The sequence below is a fragment of the Carassius carassius genome, chromosome 24 (genome assembly GCF_963082965.1).
Source record: "Carassius carassius chromosome 24, fCarCar2.1, whole genome shotgun sequence".
NCBI classification, from domain to species: domain Eukaryota; kingdom Metazoa; phylum Chordata; class Actinopteri; order Cypriniformes; family Cyprinidae; genus Carassius; species Carassius carassius.
This window is the reverse complement of record NC_081778.1, coordinates 1,728,316-1,747,787: the sequence shown is the minus strand read 5'-3', so window position 1 is coordinate 1,747,787 and position 19,472 is coordinate 1,728,316. Positions and strand designations below refer to the sequence as shown.

General features: G+C 42.8%; 1 protein-coding gene across 1 annotated transcript in view; it reads right to left on the bottom strand.

Moving 5' to 3' along the window:
• The window catches only part of LOC132102694 (A disintegrin and metalloproteinase with thrombospondin motifs 16-like), an 84,665-nt gene that overhangs the window by 3,207 nt on the left and 61,986 nt on the right, over nt 1–19,472 (bottom strand). Inside the window, exons 19-22 of the mRNA XM_059507295.1 lie at nt 8,243–8,447; nt 7,866–8,054; nt 375–584; nt 140–287 (exon numbers count right to left, since the gene is read on the bottom strand). Coding sequence (XP_059363278.1) covers nt 140–287; nt 375–584; nt 7,866–8,054; nt 8,243–8,447 — 752 coding nt within the window. The remainder of the gene's footprint in view (nt 1–139; nt 288–374; nt 585–7,865; nt 8,055–8,242; nt 8,448–19,472) is intronic.

Here is a 19,472-nt window from a genome sequence, read left to right as displayed (position 1 = left end):
AATTAGAAAACTAATTCAAAATATAAACAACAACAACATATCTATAATTGAATCTCAATACTAAAAAACACTTCTCAAATGTATATTTGTTACATAACAAATATTATGTGATAGGATAACATCCCAGCTTGCAACAGACCTTTCTTCTCTGGCTGAGGGCAGAATGCAGTGTTACAGGCCTGGGACATCATAGGCTTCATCTGCTGGACACAGCCAGAGGAGGGACGTCCATGAACGAGACACTGTACAGAGCGCACCTGAACGCCCCCTCCGCACGACACCGTACACTGTAGACAAGACAAAACACAACATCAAGCTCCTGTCTTTCTGCTGAGCTCATGATGTCAGATGGGTGTGGGACGAGGGAGACCTGCCTGAGACCACGGTGATGAGTACCAGTCTGGTCTGCTTTGCAGAGAGGACATGGGACAGTCTGACAGGACACAGGTTCTCTGGAGCTCCGTGGAGGGTTTGGGCACATGCTGACACTTTTTGGGTGACATTTCTCTATATTTTCCTGCGGTGTCCTTCTCTGCACACTTCACGACACGCAGCTGAAGCCCCTTACCACACGACACTGAACACTGCAGAGAAAAAGAGAGAATATCACAGCCAAATCAAATGTGTTCAAGATCAGGGGTTCGATTTACAGGAATGCAAGTTGATTCTGGAGATTTAGTTATTCTTATTTTACTCGATCTCACAGCTACATTTGATACTGTTGATCATGGTATTTTATTGTAGCCCTACTGTTCTGCCTTACATTGGTTTAAATCACATTTAAAAGATAGATAATTCTCGGTTTGCCTTGGAGATTTGTCTTTCTACATTACCTAAATTTCATAGTGGTGTGCCACAGGGTTATATACTTGGGCCTATTTTATTTTCATTATATATTGGCCCCCTGGGCTCAATTTTTTGCAAATATAATATTATGTATCATCTATATGCAGACGACACCCAGTTATATATTCCAATAGATCCAAATGGCTCTCAATCCTTTGATGGACTGATTTAGTATTTAGTCCATCAAAGTCTGGTTGACAAGTAATTTTTTTCATCTTAATACTAATGAGACTAAATGTGTTGTCTTTGGACCCTTTTCTGCTTCCAATGAAATTATAAGTAGGTTGGCCTCTATGATGTCTTGTTTCAGATCATGTCAAGAATTTGGATGTTATAATGGATTCGGCTTTAGTTTTAGATAAAACGTACTCGGTTACTAACGTAACCTCGGTTCCCTGAGATGAGGGAACGAGTACTGCGTAAGCTAGCTTACGCTATGGGAAAAGGTCCCCTTTTCTCGAGAATATGAAGCCAAAAATTATCCTTAATTTTTAAATAATGTAAAACGCAGTGCTGCAGCACAGCAGACCCAAGCGAAGCGGCTCGCGCGCTTATTGGCTGTGCTGCGGCAACTGCAGCAACCTATGGTGAGGCGGCGGAGAGTAACGTCAGAGCGCGCCAAAATAGGCGTGGCTGGAACTATATAAGCCACCGCTTCACCATAGGGATCAGGTTTTAAATCGACTGAAGCGATCACCCGGTCCGAGCACATAGCACGGCAGGTTACGCAGTACTCGTTCCCTCATCTCAGGGAACCGAGGTTACGTTAGTAACCGAGTACGTTCCCTTTCGAGAGTACTCTCGTACTGCGTAAGCTAGCTTACGCTATGGGAACACAATGTAAAACGCCGTGCGTGCTCGGGAACTTCGACCTGTCACAGCCCGAGGCGAGAGCTCGGGGCTTTATAGCAGGATCCCAGTCCCAACAGCCAACCTTAGTGAGCTTTATATAGGGAACGAAAAAAGGGGGACGTGATAAGGCTTAGCACGTCTATATAGAAAGTACCCTGGCCTGCAGGGCAGGGACTTGCAGATTATAGAATCTAATAAATGTGGACGGAGAGGCCCAGCCTGCCGCCGCACAGATATCATCCAGTGGTATCCCGCAGGACCACGCCCATGACGAGGCCATACCTCGGGTGGAATGGGCTCTGATGCCGAACGGGCAGTGAAGGCCCTTAGATTTGTAAGCCAGCGAGATAGTGTCTACTATCCATCGCGATAGGCTTTGCTTCGTGGTGGCGAGACCTCGGGTGCGCCCACCAAAGCATATGAAGAGCTGGTCCGACCTCCTGAATAAGGCGGAGCGCGCAATATAGGTTTTAAGAGCCCTGACGGGGCAGATGAAGCTCGCGTTGCTTTCGTCGCTTTGCGAGGAAAGGGCTGACAGCGAGATGACCTGCGCTCTGAACGGTGTTGAGAGCACCTTGGGGACATAGCCGTGTCTTGGTCTGAGAATGACTCTGGAGTCATTAGGCCCAAACTCGAGACAGTCAGCGCTTACAGATAGCGCATGTAAATCACCCACTCGCTTGACTGAGGCCAGAGCCAGTAGAAAAGCGGTTTTGAACGAAAGAAGCTTCATATCGACAGACTGAAGCGGTTCAAAAGGGGGGCCCTTTAAGGCCTCTAGGACCGTAGACAGGTCCCAGGAAGGGATTGAAGGGGGTCGGGGAGGGTTCATCCGACGAGCTCCCTTAAGGAAACGAATGACCAGTTCGTTTTTTCCCAGTGATAGGCCGGCCACCGGAGCATGAGAAGCTGCAATGGCTGCCACATACACTTTGAGCGTAGACGGGGATCTGCCCGCATCTAAACGCTCCTGTAGGAAGGAGAGTATCTCCGTCACGTCACATAAGTGAGGGTCTAGGTTCCGTGTCCCGCACCAGGTGGAGAACACTGACCATTTCTGCGCGTATAGGCGCCTGGTTGAGGGCGCTCTGGCTTCCGTAATGGTCTTTAACACTCCCTCAGGGAGGTTCCCGGGTACCCGTTGAGGGGCCATACATGAAGGGCCCAAAGTTCGGGGTGGGGATGCCAGAGCGCGCCCTTCAGCTGCGTGAGGAGATCTTTCCGCAGCGGTATTGGCCATGGGGCTGTACTGGACAGCTGCATCAGCTCGGAGAACCAAGGTTGGGTCGTCCAGAGTGGGGCTACTAGCAGCATAGCACATCTGCTCTCCCTGACCCGATCGATGACCTGCGGTAGCATCGCGACCGGTGGGAAGGCATAAAGCGGGCGTCTGGGCCAATCGAGGGCCAGCGCGTCCCTGCTCTTTGAAAAATATATTGGGCAATGAGCGTTGTCTTCTGAGGCGAAGAGGTCGACCTCTGCCCTGCCGAAGATGCTCCACATCAACTGAACCGTCTGTGGGTGAAGAGACCACTCCCCAGGGGGAACATTCGCCCTGGAAAGCATGTCCGGGCCCCGGTTCAGGATGCCAGGTACATGCGCTGCCTTTAGCGAGCGCAGATTGTAATGTGCCCATGTCAGAAGACGCTCGGTCAGGGTGTGCAAGGTTTCTGACCTGACACCACCCTGGCGATTTATGTAGGCCACCACTGACATGCTGTCTGATCTGACCAGAACGTGGTGGCCCTTTAAAAATGGGAGGAAAGCTTTCAGGGATAGTTCGACCGCTATCATCTCCAGACAGTTTATGTGTAACAGTCGCTCCGGGCTCGACCAGAGGCCGGAGGCAGACCTGCCCTCGTACAGGGCGCCCCAACCGAGGTTGGATGCATCTGTCGAGACTACTTTCCATTTCGAGACAGCGCCCGTGCTTACGCCTAACTGATACCAGTTGGCTATTTTCCAAGGGGCCAGAGCTGTGATGCAGCCGTGGGTCACCCTGATGCGCGCGCGGCCGGAAATCCAGGCGCACGCTGGAACACGGTCTCTCAGCCAGCGCTGTAGTGGGCGCATGCGCAGCAGGCCCAGTTTGAGAACCGCAGAGGCTGATGCCATCAGACCTAGCATTTCCTGAAATCGTTTGAGCGGGTAAAGAGACCCGGCTTTGAACGACACGGCTAAATGCTGAATAGTGAGAGCGCGCTGTGACGTCAGACGCGCTGTACATGTCACAGAGTCTATGTCTATCCCCAAAAAGGAAATCCTCTGGCTGGGAGACAGAGCGCTCTTGACAGTGTTGATCGTGAGACCCAGGCATTCTAAATGGCTGAGGATCCAGGATCTGTGTGTCGTCAGTAGTTCCTCGGAATGGGCTAAAACTAGCCAGTCGTCGAGGTAGTTCAATACTCGCACTCCCCGCATTCTCAGGGGTGCGAGAGCGGCATCCATGCACCGTGTAAACGTACGGGGCGCTACGGAGAGGCCGAATGGAAGAACCATGTACTGATAAGTCTGCCCCTCGAAGGCGAATCTCAAGAATGGCCTGTGATGGGGTGCTATTTGAATGTGAAAGTAAGCGTCTTTCAGATCCACTGAGAAAAACCAATCCCTCGGGCGAATTTGCGCGAGTATTTGTTTGGTAGTTAACATTTTGAACGATCGCGTCATAAGCGCTTTGTTCAAACGTCTGAGATCTAGGATGGGTCTGAGACCGCCATCCTTTTTTGGTACGAGGAAGTAGCGGCTGTAAAAGCCTGACTCGCGCTGCGCAGGGGGGACAGTTTCTATCGCCCCTTTTGCAAGAAGGTTTATCAGTTCGGCGCGAAGGACGTGTGTCATTTCGCTTTTCACTTTCGTTTCGACCACGGCGCGAAAGCGCGGCGGTCTGCGAGCGAACTGGAGCGAGTAACCTCATTTTATTATATTCAAAACCCAATTTGATATGCCGGGGATGGCCTGCCATGCAGCGGCTCGTGCGGCTATGGGTTGAATGTGCTTCGGGCACTGGCCGCCTGTTATGAGGGGACCAGTAGCTCGAGTATGCTGTGCTTGTGACACTGTGGTGACAGCGCTTATTTGTAGGGTTGCGCACTGAGAAGTGGGCACGCGCGCTACATTTAGAGCACCTCCGGCGCGAGCGGGAAGGTGGGCATGAAAGGAGACCCGAGTGAGTCTTTGTGACACTTGGGGGAGTGTGTATACATGTAGGGGTGCGTACTGTGTAGTGGGCACACTGCCTACATAGAAAAAGCTCTTTTTGTGCTTTATTGAGGTCGCCGTGAAAACGGCATTTGTGTGCAGGCGTGCGTGCATTGTAACAGGCTCGTTTACTGCAGTATAGACATCTCCAACCGCCTTTAGTGAGGGGATTGGAGGAAGCATGTGAGGTTTTGGTCGCTGGGCGAGACTGTAAGTCTGGCTGCGATGGCTTCGAGGTCTGAGGGGGCGGCGCATTTCTACGGCGTCCCGCAGCAGAGCTAGAGCGTTTCGGCAGGAAGTGTCTCATTGCCTGTGACGTTTTCTGAGCCTCAGTGAAGCGTTCAGCGAAACCCTTAACCGACTGGCCAAAGAGGCCGGAAGGCGAGATAGGAGAGTCGAGAAAGGCGGATTTGTCGGCGTCTTTCATCTCCGTGAGCGTGAGCCAGAGGTGTCGCTCTAAAACAGCGAGGCTTGCCATGCTTCGGCCGATCGCTTGTGCTGTGGTCTTTGTCGCACGCAGGGCTAGATCAGTAGCGCTGCGGAGATCTTTAAAGTCATAGGTATCTGGGGCAGACTCGTCCAGGTTACGGAGAAGTCTGGCCTGAAAAACCTGCAGCACAGCCATGGTGTGTAGAGCCGAAGCAGCTTGACCAGCGGAGGTGTAAGCTCGGCCAGCGAGAGCTGAGGTGGTGCGGCACGGCTTGGATGGATGCACAGGCTTCGACCGCCATCCAGCGGCTGAGGGCGGGCAGAGGTGTGCAGCAATAGCCTCCTCGAGAGGGGGGAGGCTCTCGTAACCGTGGTCTCGGGCGCCGTCGACAAAGGAGAGCGCTGACGAGACAGAAGTCTTCAAGCGTGCGGAGAATGGGGCTTTCCACGACTTCGTGAGTTCATTGTGAACTTCCGGGAAGAAGGGGGCGCTTCTTTGCGGAGGGGCCGAAGGGCGCCCCTGCAGGAACCATTCATCCAGCCTGCTTTTAGCGGGCTCGTCTGGAGGAGACCAGTCGAGCTGAAGGTCGCTGACAGCCCTTGTAAGCACGCGAGTAAGCTCCGCGTCGATATCGGCGCGTTGTCCGGTGCAGCTGGGTGCTGTAGAGGAGAGGGGGGGGGGGGGGGGGGGGGTCCGCAATGGAGCCCGACCATTCCTCACTACTGGACGCGGCGAGAGAAAGGCTGTCGTGTCTGTCCTCTTCCGCCTCAGGCGCTCCGAAGGAGAAGGGGGCGCTGGTGAGCAGGGACTGGCGCTGCTCGTCCACGAAGAGGACAGGCGAAGGAGAGAGAGCGGGCGAGGCACGCGGGGAGTGTTCCGGCGTGAGCTCGCATGTAGCAGTATGCTCAGGCATTCTCTGATCGCGGCGTTTCTTACGCGGCACTTGAGAGAGAAGAGGCGGAGCGGGTGGAGCATCGTGGCTGGTTTGAGCTAATCGAGCCCGCAGGGTCGATATAGCCATGTCGTCGCACTCAGGGCAGCCGCCCTTGAAGAGTGCGCTCTCAGCATGCTCGCGGCCCAGGCAGGAGACACAGATGATGTGGCGGTCCTCGCTGGGCAGAGGGCCTTGGCAGGAAGCGCAGGCCCGAGGCATTTGAAACAACGCCTCGAATTCTGGAGGAAAAAAGTGTGATGCAGCGGCAAACACACTAGCTTTGAAAAGGATATAGTCATGCCGGATGGCGCAGCAGGAAGCGAGTGCTGAAGGCGGCGTCGAGATGAAGCACGAGCCGGCGTCCTCAGATCTGCGTTGCAGTGCTATCCCGCTGAGAGGCTTTTCGACGGCGTGTAGAGGCTTCTCCGGAGAAGACAGCGAAGTGCAGGTGAGATCGCTGAAGGAGATGAAATCTGATCCCTATGGTGAAGCGGTGGCTTATATAGTTCCAGCCATGCCTATTTTGGCGCGCTCTGACGTTCGTTACTCTCCGCTGCCTCACCATAGGTTGCTGCAGTTGCCGCAGCACAGCCAATAAGCGCGCGAGCCGCTTCGCTTGGGTCTGCTGTGCTGCAGCACTGCGTTTTACATTACTTAAAAATTAAGGATAATTTTTGGCTTCATATTCTCGAGAAAAGGGGACCTTTTCCCATAGCGTAAGCTAGCTTACGCAGTACGAGAGTACTCTCAAAAGGGAACTAGTGTTGTGAAGGCTGCATTTTATCAACTCAGAATTATTTATAAACAGAAATCAGTTCTCACTTCTAAGGAACTGGTGATTGTTATTATTACTGTAATTCTTTATATATAGGTATTTCACAGGGTCAGTTATCTCATCTTCAATTATTTAAAAATGCTGCTGCTATTTGACTCGCACAAAGAAGAGGGAGAGAAACCCTGTTCTGTTTTCTTCACACTGGTTGCCGGTAAAATTAAGAATTGAGTTTAAGGTTCTGTTGATGGTTTTTAAAGCGCTGCATGGTATTGCCCCAAAATATATTGTTTACCTTTTGATTCCTTATGAAAATACAATAATAATTAGGTCCAATGAGAAAATCCTTCTGATGCACATTAAATCTTCACCATCTGTGGATGCTTTTAAGTCTAGATTGAAATCGTATCTTTCTAGTGTAGATTTTACAGTTTATCAGAGTGATCAGGATTTCATTTTTTATTTTTCATTTTTGTTTTTGTGACTGTATGTAATGATGCTGGAAAGCACTTTGGTCAATGGTAGTGGTTTTAAATGTGCTACAGAAATTACATTTGTATTGTATTGTATTGTATGTTGCGAAGGAACAACAAGGCACCAGTTGTTTAAAAATGTAACACATACTGCAATTGTAAATGTAAAATATGAAAGGCCTGCAATAGTAGAAATCTGTCCTTAAGCAGAATATTTTTTTTTAAAGTGACTCGAAATGCTCTAATTAAAAGGACAATCCCTTTGTGACAGTATGGGGTCACAACTCCAAATATTTGCTTTCACAACACACCACCCCACTGTACCTCTATGCAATGCTAGTATTCTGCGGAGGGTTTTACCGGTTGCCAGGTGGAGACGAACCACTGGGCCTTGCGCTGTTTGTGGCAGCGTTTGATCACGCAGGTCTCTTGGCTGCTGGGTTTGGGCAGAGCAGCACAGGAGGCATCCGTCAGCAAGCGGGAGTAAGAGCCACTGCTCACACACGCCACCGCTCTCTTCATCACCCCCTTCCCACATTTGCGAGAACACTGGTGGGAAAAATTCAATTGTATTGTAAGACAGTGTTACTCAGTGAAGTCTTAACTGTAGAATTAAAGGTGCACTCAATGCAGCATCACACAAAAGTGTTCAGTTACAGATGCGATTTTCAAAATGCACTATTCATCAGCCACAATTAGATTATTTTGTGAACATGTTGACCCTTGTGAGCTCTAACCTGCGACCAGGGTCCAGCGCTCCAGATGGGTGGGCAGGTGTGTGTGTTGCAGTTCTGTCTGCGAGACGGCGGTGGTTGTGCACAGCGCTCATCGGTCACAGTGTCCACCTGATCTGGGCCTGTTTTCTGGACACAGCGCACCTGTCTGATCTGCTCTCCGGATCCGCAGCTGCGGCTGCACGCTCCCCAGGCCTCCACACGCCAGCTGTGGTGTACAGAAACACATGCACACACACACACACACACACACACACACACACATAAGTGCCTTACATCCGAAGGGAGTTATTTGTGTTTAAAGAACCACTAATATTTATCACATGGCCAGAGTGAAACCAAAGATTTCCCACAGCATTTCTTTTTGCAAAGGCAATTAAACACTAGTGTACTGCATATTACATCATGCTCATTATACAGTAAACTGCATAAATTACTATATTTAAACATCAAGACAAGCATTTTAACAAGCCTCAACTCTGGTCAGGGGAGGGTTAACACTGAGACACCTTGATCATCAACATCTCACAGCTCTGACCAATGCCATCCATCGCTGTAGGGACTGGATCTGCCTTCATCTTAAAAACAGCAGTGGAGACGTTTCACACAGATGTTCTCTTTAAAACACATTCCATATCAGTATGGTGCAGTCAGACATTTGATCTGCTGTAAAAGGTAATAATTTGGCAATGCCTTGGCTGGATGTTTGTAGTAATTAAAGGAACTTTATAATATATCATAGGGAATATGTGGTCTTGTGTCTCTGTTGCCATAAACATGTTTATGTGAACTTATTAATTATGAACTGAATTAAACATTCACACAGCTATGATTTCTCAAGGGTTCAGCTTTTAGCCTCTGTGATTTGAGCTGTAATGCATATGATGCAGTTGGCACTTGTCTGGCCAATCAGACGTTAGTTATTTGCCACATAAATGTGACCGAAGATGGGCATTATATTCTATTACGGTACACTTTATATCTACCAGTTTTATGCTAGTGTTACATTTAAACATTACAAATGAACAACTTTATTTCAATACAGCACAGAAGAATAGATGCTCTGCATGGAGGAATCTGATCACACAGGTCCGATATTATCCGACCTCAGTGATGTCAGGCTCTAAATGGGAACCTACACCTATTTCCATGATGTAATGCTTCTCCATGCTCTTTTCTGGCCCTGAGGATTGAAGATCAAATAATGGAGCACCCTAAAATACACAATAAGTGTGTCTGCACATGCTGTCTGTGTTAAAGAGATGACACACAACTAACTACTTACAGCACGTAATAACAGTGTCAGCATATGAGTAGATGTGGATTAAGTCATTCATTAAAAAACTACATTTCAAAATAATCCAGAACAAAAAAGAAGCACACTTCAAGTTTATTTTATTAAGTAAACTGAAGTAAAGTTATTTCCTAGTACACTTCATGTAGTGATATACTAAAATCATTGTTTTAGAATGTATGTGTCATTTCAATACTTCTTGGGACTAAATTGTTGCACTTTTTAGTTGATAAAAGTATACGTTTAAGTGAAACTCTACCTAATCTAAAGTGTTACCACTAGTTTTAATACTGCATCTATATTTATACAGTACTTATAGTCTATTTATATTTTTGCACATTTCTTAAGTACAAGAACAGGACAAACATAGACTTTTCTGTATAAGCCAAGTATACATAGTATATTTAGTTTTTAAAGTATACTAATAGCAAACTTGAATAATTCCTTAATTTTTTTTTTTTTAAATAAACTTCTGCTTTTGTAAGGGAAGGGTCATTTATTGGGAAGAAAGACAAAAAACACTCTACACTGCGTTTTTTTTCTTCCCCAGTGTGTTAAGTTTACTTTCTCAAGTATTTAGTCAACGTTTCGAATGAGGACTGTCAACAAAGAAAGTATTGTGTTTGTTTGAGGTTAGTGGACGATGTTGGTAATTAATGTGATTCTCCACACCTGTGTAAACTTGAGCAGAGCCAACTTCATACAGCCACTAAAATCACCAAAACACCTGATTCAGACACATTTGCAGGTGGTTTAATCTTTTGTGAGTTTAGAGGGTTTGTAACCTTGGCCTCTCATGAACCCAAAGAGTCTGAAGCCAAGCATACAGGACATCAGATAAACATGATGCAATAAATGGTGTTTACAGAGGCCAGCTAATGAAGCAGAAAAACCCAGCGAGAGAGAGAGAGAGCGAGAGAGAGAGCTCAGACTCAAACAGTATTTTAACAGTACTGCTCACTGGCAGAGCTCTTGTCTGAAGCACCTGTTATAGTCGTGACACCATCATGCATTCATCAGGACACTGGAATAGACACCAGCAAATGTTTGGCTGCTGTTATAGCGGGGAGACACATAGAGTGAAAATTCCCAACCCCAGATCATAATCTCTGAGTGTGAACGCAAATGTTTTTAGCTGCGCAAGCTTGATTTCACACACAGCTGCCTTCCAAAATGCTCTCAAGTACATACTGCAGTTTCAGTGTTGCCACAAAGAGCTCCTGAAGAAGAACAAGTGTGCTTAATTGTAGAGTACTTTAAACCTTACTTTAAAACTGTCCTTGCAGATAATAAAAAAATGAATGAAACAAAAGGCATCTGTTTTTAACAAGTACATTTTTTTAAAAGTGCACTTTGTAATAATGTCAAAGTTTTACTTTGTACATTTTAAATCATTAAGTTGTAATATTTAAACCGTAGTGTGTTATTCGATATTACATTTAAAGTGAATATACTGTACTTTAAATGCATTTAATTGCAACATCTTTACAAATGTGCAATTACAAACACATTTAAATACAAGTTGCAAAGAAAATGTCATTAAAGTATATTTTAGTTTACCATAAATGCTTATCAGTTCATTCAGCAGTAACCCTTTAACCATATTTCAAAGGCAATATGTCATTATCAAATTACATATAAAACTGCACGCTTGTGTCACCCCCCCCCCCCCAAAAAAAAACAATCTTACAGTTTAGCCAAATGCATTTAATATAAATTTAAACTACAATACATTTTCATTTAATTGCAAATAATATTCATTATTTGCATAATATGTATATTATCCTTGTACGTATTTATTTATTTATTTTTTTACTTTCACATTCATGCTGGTTCTGGACGTCTTCACAGACGCTCTCTCTCTCTCTCTCTCTCTCTCTCTCACACTTTCCGGTGTGACTGTTGCGCGAGGGTGTGGGTGCGTGGAGCAGAGCGTGTTTGAGCGTGAGTGGATGGAGTGGCGTGAGGGTGGTGTAGAGTGGCGTGAGTGAATTTTTTCTCTCTTTATTCTCTACGCTGTTTTTTTGTTTGTTTCTTTTTCTTCTGGTTTTTGTTTTTGTTTCTTTGTGTGTGTGTGTGTGTGTGTGTGTTTCCTTGTCTCGCTGTTGTTACGCATAGGGCCACGTGCTATCCGTTTTTTTTAGGAAGCATGTCGGCCCAGGCATTGGGCTCACTCACGAGACGCCACGCAATTAGGGTGGCGTCCGTGGTGAGTATTGAGGACTGTTGCTTGGCTGTTGGGGAGGTGGTTGGACACGCAGGTGTTTTATCCGCTTCCAGGATGAACAGTGCGATTGTGGTTTTTCTGGATAGCGTAGATAAAGCGAATGATTTGGTAGAGCAGGGAATTGTAGTTGGAGGAGAATTTGTTTCGGTCCTCCCACTTTCTTTACCTGCCAAAAAAGTAACTCTATCTAACGTGCCACCTTTTGTGAGTGATGAGATTTTAACGCAAGCTTTGTCGCGTTATGGCAAGTTGGTGTCTCCAATAAAAAAGATACCGATCAGTAGCGAATCGCCTTTATTGAAACATATTGTTTCATTTAGGAGATTCGTCTACATGATCATCCCCGATGATGTGGATTTAGACTTAACACTTAACTTTAGGATTGATGATTTCAGCTACAGCATTTTTGTAACTACTGGAAAGATTAAGTGTTTTGAGTGCAAAAAAACGGGACATTTATTGCAGAACTGCCCAAGTAAAAATATTGAAGGCGAAAAAGAGAAAGAGAATGCGCAAAGTAGTGAAGGTAACGGTGTAGTGGAGGCCGCTGTATCGGTGACGGGAGAAGTCGCGGCTGTGACAGAGACCGTTCAGAGTGCTCCGGGGGAGACTGAGGCAGTGGCGTCCTCATCTCGGAGTGGGCAAATTGAGTCAACTCCCAGTGATATACCCTCAGCTACGGTTTCTCTGACAGATAACCAACAGGAAGGTAGTACAACCAATGAACAGATGCAAGTTGTTGTTAATGATTTTTGTGAGGAGGCACAGTTAACAATGGAGGATGAACAGTTTCTTTTTAAGACCCCTCAAAAAAGAAAAATGAAAAATACGTCAGTAGATGCGAAAATAAGCAAGACTGACGAGTTACAAGGTAGTGAAATGCAGGACACAGAGAGTGACAGCGATTCCTCTGAATGCAGTATGAGTCTCTCACAAAGTGAACAAATTTCTCGTAGTTATGAACTTGAGGATATAAAATTGTTCCTCAGATCAACAAAAAATAAAAGAGGAGTACAAGTACAAGAATATTTCCCTGATCTAAAGCAATTTGTTGATAGAGCGAAAAGTTTGATGGCTAGAGACTGCTTTACCAACAAAGAAGTTTATAGATTGAAAAAAATCGTGAGAAACATCGGCGTTGCTCTAAATAATGATACTGCTTGTTCTGAAAATTAGGAATATCTTTCTTCTTTGGCTTTGTAGGATGTATCTTTTCTTATTTTTCCTTTTTATAATGAGTGAAGTACATCTTGCTTCTTTGAATGTTAATGGTGCAAAGAATTATAAAAAAAGAGTGAAAATCTTTGAAGAAATTGAACAGAATAGTATAGATATAGCTTTTTTACAAGAGACTCATAGTAGCTCAGATAATGGTGTCGATTGGATGAAAGAATTCAATAGAATATCTGTTTTAAGTCATAGTTCTACATTTAGTGGTGGAGTTGCCATTTTGTTTAATAAGAATTTTAAACCAATTTCATATGACGTAAATGAGATTATTAAAGGTAGACTATTAAAAGTTAGAGCTACTTATGAAAGTTTTGTTTTTGTACTTATTTGTAGTTATGCTCCCACTGCACATGTGGAAAGATTATTATTTTTAGATACCCTATGTTCAACTTTACAAAATTGCAGTACTGAGGAGTTTTTGTTTCTAGGAGGTGATTTTAATTGTGCTGAACTTGATATGGACAGAAATAATATTGAGCCTCACATGGCTTCGCGTAAACATTTAATCCATTTAATTGAAAAATTTGATCTGTGTGATGTTTGGAGAGCTCTAAATGGTAATGAGAGACAATATACATGGGCTCACACACGTGGTAATTGTTTATCTCTAGCTAGATTAGACAGGTTTTATGTTTTTAAACACCATTTGAACATGTTTAACAAATGTTTTATCACACCATTACCATTTTCTGATCATAACATGGTGAGTTGTAAATTTATTTTAAGTTCAGTAAAACCTAAAAGTGCTTATTGGCATTTTAATACAAATCTTTTAAATGACAAATTTTTTATTGAATCTTTTAAGTTTTATTGGAAGTTTTTCAAAAAGACCAAATCTTCTTTTAAATCTTTACAACAATGGTGGGATTATGGTAAGGTACAAATAAAACAGTTTGCACAGCAATACACTCGAAATGTCACAAAAGATTTAACTCGCTCATTAGAAGTGCTTGAAAAACAAATAATGGATTTGCAGAAACTGACTCAGACCTCAAATGATATTAATTGTTTGGAAACCTTTTTAAGGAAGAAAGCGGAACTTAAAGACCTGTTAAATCATAAAACACAGGGGGCACTGGTCCGGGCAAAATTTTTTAATATTGATCAGATGGATGCACCTTCGAAATATTTCTTTGGCCATGAAAGGAAAAATGGACAAAAGCGAATAATTCACGTCTTACGTTCTGAGGAAGGTACTTTGTTATCCAACCCCAGAGAGATTCGTGAAGAAGCAATGCGTTTTTATCAGTCCCTGTATGGAAGTGAGCTTGAGCCTGAAGATAGGGGAAAAGATTTTTTCCTAGAAAATCTTCCAAACATCTCAGAGGAGTCCAAGAAAGAGCTGGAAAATGCCCTAACCTTGGGAGAGTTGTATGGAGCACTCCAGAGTATGGAGTCTGGAAAAACTCCGGGTATTGATGGGCTGCCGGCTGAATTTTTGAAAACCTTCTGGTCTGAGATTGGAGTTGACCTGCTAGAGGTGTTCAATGATAGCTTACTGAAGGGTGGGTTGCCGTTGAGCTGCCGGAGAGCAGTGGTTACTCTTCTCCCAAAAAAAGGAGATCTCACTGAGATAAAAAATTGGAGGCCGGTCTCACTTTTATGCAGTGATTATAAATTACTCTCAAAAACTTTCGCAATCAGGTTGGCTAAGGTAATAGGACAGGTTATCCATCCGGATCAGTCCTACTGTGTACCTAATAGGTCAATTTTTGACAACATTTCTTTTATTAGGGATATTATACAGGTGTCCAAATTACTTGATATCAAATGCGGTCTGTTGTCTTTAGATTAAGAAAAAGTGTTCGATAGAGTGGAACATTCTTATTTATAGAATTCCTTGGAAGCCTTTGGTTTCCATGAAAATTTTTTAAGAATGCTAAAAATTCTTTATGGTGACATTGAGAGTGTGATTAAGATTAATGGTGGTTTATGTGCTCCATTCAAGGTTAATAGGGCAATTAGACAAGGATGTTCTTTATCAGGTATGTTATATTCTATTGCTATTGAACCACTACTCCAACAAATTAGGAAGAGGTTGGATGGGTTAAGAGTACCACAGTGTGATTTTAACTTTTGTTTATCAGCTTATGCTGATGATGTTGTTATTATAATCAATAAACAAGAAGATATATATGTCCTATCAAAATTAATAGATGAATTTGGAAAATGTTCTTCAGCAAAGGTTAATTGGAAGAAAAGTGATGCTTTGTTATTTGAGGATTGGAATGATGGAAAACCAACTCTACCTGAAGGCTTATGTTGGAGTAGAGGGGGTATAAGATATATTGGAGTGTTTTTAGGAGATGAAAGTGTTTTGCAAAAAAATTGGGATGGGATGTTACAGAAAGTAAGAGGTCGACTAGACAAATGGAAATGGCTTTTACCTAACATGTCCTTTAGAGGTCGAACACTTATTGTCAATAACTTGGTGGCTTCACTTTTTTGGCACAGACTGGCATGTATAGACCCTCCTGCAAAATTGGTGGCTGAAATTCAAGCAATCCTTGTGGATTTCTTTTGGGACAAACTTCATTGGATCCCGCAGAGCATGTTGTATTTACCTAAAGATGAAGGTGGTCAAGGTTTAATTCATTTACAGAGCAGGATTGCAACTTTCCGGTTACATTTTATACAAAGATTTCTAGATGGACCAGTGAATGTAAGCTGGAGAAAAATCAGTGGCATCATACTAAAGACTGTTGGAAGTTTTGCTCTGGACAGATCTCTGTTTTTGATGGATCCCAAGAGTTTGAACATATCACAGCTGCCTCCTTTTTATCGGAATCTTTTTAAAGTGTGGAGTTTTTTTCACATCCAAAATACTGAAATTTTTCATTCCATTTACTGGTTATTAAGGGAGCCTCTGATCTGCAAGGCAAGACTAGACATTTCCTCTTCAAATTTTTTACCGGGATTCAGCAAGGCGCTACCAAATTCAGGACTTTTTGTTTTAGGTCAGTTATTGTCTTTAACTGGACCTCATTTTAAGGACACAGAGGCTGTTGCAAAAGGACTGGGTTTCCGATCTATTCGATCAATTACTCGTTTTCTAGCTAAACTGACAGAGACATTTACAAGTGAAGAGAAATTGATTCTGGAGGATTTTTTTTCCGGGAATAATATTCCTGATAGCGAGGACCCTTTCCCCTGTTTGACAGTCCAACCATTATTTGAAGAATGTTCAGGTATTTTATTAAAACAAAAGAACATTTCGGTTGATTTTTTTTCTTGTAAAGGAAGGGGTTTGTACAAGTTGTGTGTTCTTATCCTTAACAAGAAAATGTTTGACAAAAGAGTTGATACCACATGGCGTTCAGTTTTTAAATTATGTGATGATGTAAAACCTGAATGGAGAGTGTTATATAAACCACCATTATCAAAGAAAACAGGAGCTTTGCAATGGAGAATTCTCCATGGAGCCATTGCGGTTAATTCTTTTATTTCGGTTTTGGATTCTAATAATAACCCTGGTTGTCCTTTCTGTTCTCAAAAGGAAACCGTTTTTCATGCTTTCATGTACTGTTTCAGACTTAAACCTTTATTTGTGTTGGTTTAAGAAATGTGTGTCAAGTTCAATGAAATTTTTTTTCCTGAAACTTTTATCTTTGGTTTTAAGTATGCACGGAAAAAACGTATTGTGTTTCAATTATTGAATTTTATTTTTGGGCAAGCGAAATTGGAAATTTATATGAGTCGAAAAAGTAAACTAGAACAAAGGTGTAATGACGATGTGGTTATGGTTTTTAGGTCTTTACTCAAAGCAAGAATACTGATTGATTTCAATTTTTATAATGCCATGAATGAGTTGATGGTCTACCAATTGAGTGGTATAAGACCTTCTGGGCTGTCCTGGAAGAGGATGTGTTAGAGGTGTTGAATGAAAGCCTGGCTGAGGGCCGGCTACCTCAAAGCTGCCGGAGAGCAGTATAAACCCTCTTGCCCAAGAAAGGCGACCTCACTGATATAAGATGCTGGCGTCCCATATCTCTGCTTTGTAGTGAGTATAAATTGCTCTCTAAAATTCTGGCAAATCGATTAGCAGAAGTAATGGATATTGTCATCCATTCTGATCAAACTTATTGTGTCCCTGGCAGAACGATAATTGATAATATTTTGTTGGTTCGTGATATTTTAGAGGTCTCCAAGATGCTTAATTTTCGATTGTGGCTTAATCTCTTTAGATCAAGAAAAAGCTTTTGATCGTGTGGAACATTGTTACCTTTGGAAAGTTTTAAAATCATTCGGCTTTTGCCCAAAGTTTATCGATCTCATAAAGGTTCTTTATTGTGATATTGAGAGTCTTATTAAAATCAATGGTGGTTTATGTGCTCCTGTTAAAGTGAATAGAGGTGTTCGACAGGGATGCTCATTATCTGGAATGCTTTATTCCTTAGCAATTGAGCCCCTTTTACAGCAATTTAGAGCTCAGTTAAAAGGTGTATGTTTGCCAAATTGCAAAGATAATTTTATTTTATCAGCCTATGCTGATGATGTCCTCATAATGATCAATGATCAAGATGACATTGAAAAATTATTGAAGATATTATCCGATTTTAAGAAGTTATCATCTGCAAATGTAAACTGGGGAAAAAGTGAAACTCTTTTATTAGGTAAATGGTTGAGAGGAAAGCCAAAGTTACCAGAAGGTCTTTTTTGGGGAAGAACAGGTCTTAAATACTTAGGTGTTTTTTTGGGAGACGATTCTACCTTACAAATGAATTGGGAAAATGTTGTGGAAAAAGTTAAAGGTCGCTTAGAAAGATGGAAATTTCTGACTCCAGCAATGTCATATAGGGGTCGTATCCTAATAATTAATAACTTGGTTGCGTCCTCTTTATGGCATAAGTTTGCATGTATTGATCCCCCCTCTCTTTTATTGAAGAAAGTTCAAGCCATCTTAGTTGATTTTTTTTGGGACAATATACATTGGATTCCTCAAAGTTTGCTCTTTCTATCTAAAGAAGAAGGGGGTCAAGGTTTGGTACATCTGCAGAGCAGAGTGGCAACTTTTCGGCTTCAGCGTATTCAGAAACTGTTGGTTAGTTCTTCTGATGTGAAGTGGTGTGCTGTTGCCCATGTCATTCTACGCAAGTTCAAAGGTCTAGGATTGGACAAAAATCTTTTCCTCGTGAATTCTTCGGACATAGACGTTTCTGGACTACCAATTTTCTATAGGAACATTTTTAAAATCTGGAATCTTTTTCACTTCAAGCGAACAGAGGATCTACAATCATTGGTTATTGGAGGAGCCCTTAATATATGGTACACGAATGGATTTGTCTAGAAATGGTTTATTTCCAGGACTTAACAAAGATCTTATTGATAACAGAATCCTAACCTTGGGCCTTTTATTGAAGGAAACAGACTGTGACCTAAAGAACAATGGTACAATTGCTCAAAAGTTGGGCTTCAAGTCTGTTCGCATCATCACAAAGCTTTTATCAAAATGGAAATCTACACTTGAACCAACTGAAATAACTCTGTTGTCTAGGTTCCGAGATGGGCTTATTGAACCCAATCCAGTGGATCCTTTTCCAAATTTAGTTTTTGCTGTGAATGTGGAACATTTTTCTGGATTTTTTTTGGAGTCTTGCAGTACTGTGTATATTGATTTTTTATCCTGTGTTGGAAAAAAATTATATAAATACTGTGTGTTTAGTTTTAACAAAAAGATGTTGGATGGGAAAGTTGACACCCCGTGGCGTACTGTTTTCACTTTGAGTGCAGATATAAAACCTCAGTGGAGGTCACTCTATAAACCACCATTGATAATGAAAACTGGAGATTTGCAATGGAAAATCCTTTATGGAGCCATTGCAGTTAATTCCTTTGTATCTGTTATAAACCCTGAAAGTAGTGACAAATGTCCGTTTTGTAATGAAAGCGAAACTGTTTTCCATGCTTTTGCAAAGTGTTACAGGTTAAAACCTCTATTTTTGTCATTAAGCAATATTTTTGAAAGATGTGGTGAAACCTTTTCTGTGGAATTGTTTATTTTTGGTTTTAAATATGCTAGAGAGAAAAGATTTCATTGTCAGTTGTTGAATTTTATCATAGGCAAGGCTAAACTAGCAATTTATCTGAGTAGAAAGAAAAAAATTGAAGATAATGTACAACAAAATGTAGTTGAGCTTCTTTTTAATATGGTACAGGCAAGAATCTTGATTGATTTTAATTATTATAAATTTGTTGATGATCTCGATACCTTTGTTAATATTTGGTGTTGCAATAGTGCCCTGTGTTGTCTGTTTGAAAATGAAGTAGTATTTTTCTTTTTGTGAACTTTGTTATGATCTGATTGATAAATGTTTATGATTGTAATTTAATTCTTGAAAAGTGTATTAAAGTTTTTGTAAAATTCAAATTATCTCTCTCTCTCTCTCTCTCTGTCTCTCTCTCTCTCTCTATGTCTCTCTCTCTGTCTCTGTCTCTCTCTCTCTCTCTCTCTCTCTCTCAGGTCAGGAAGCCTATGAAGACTC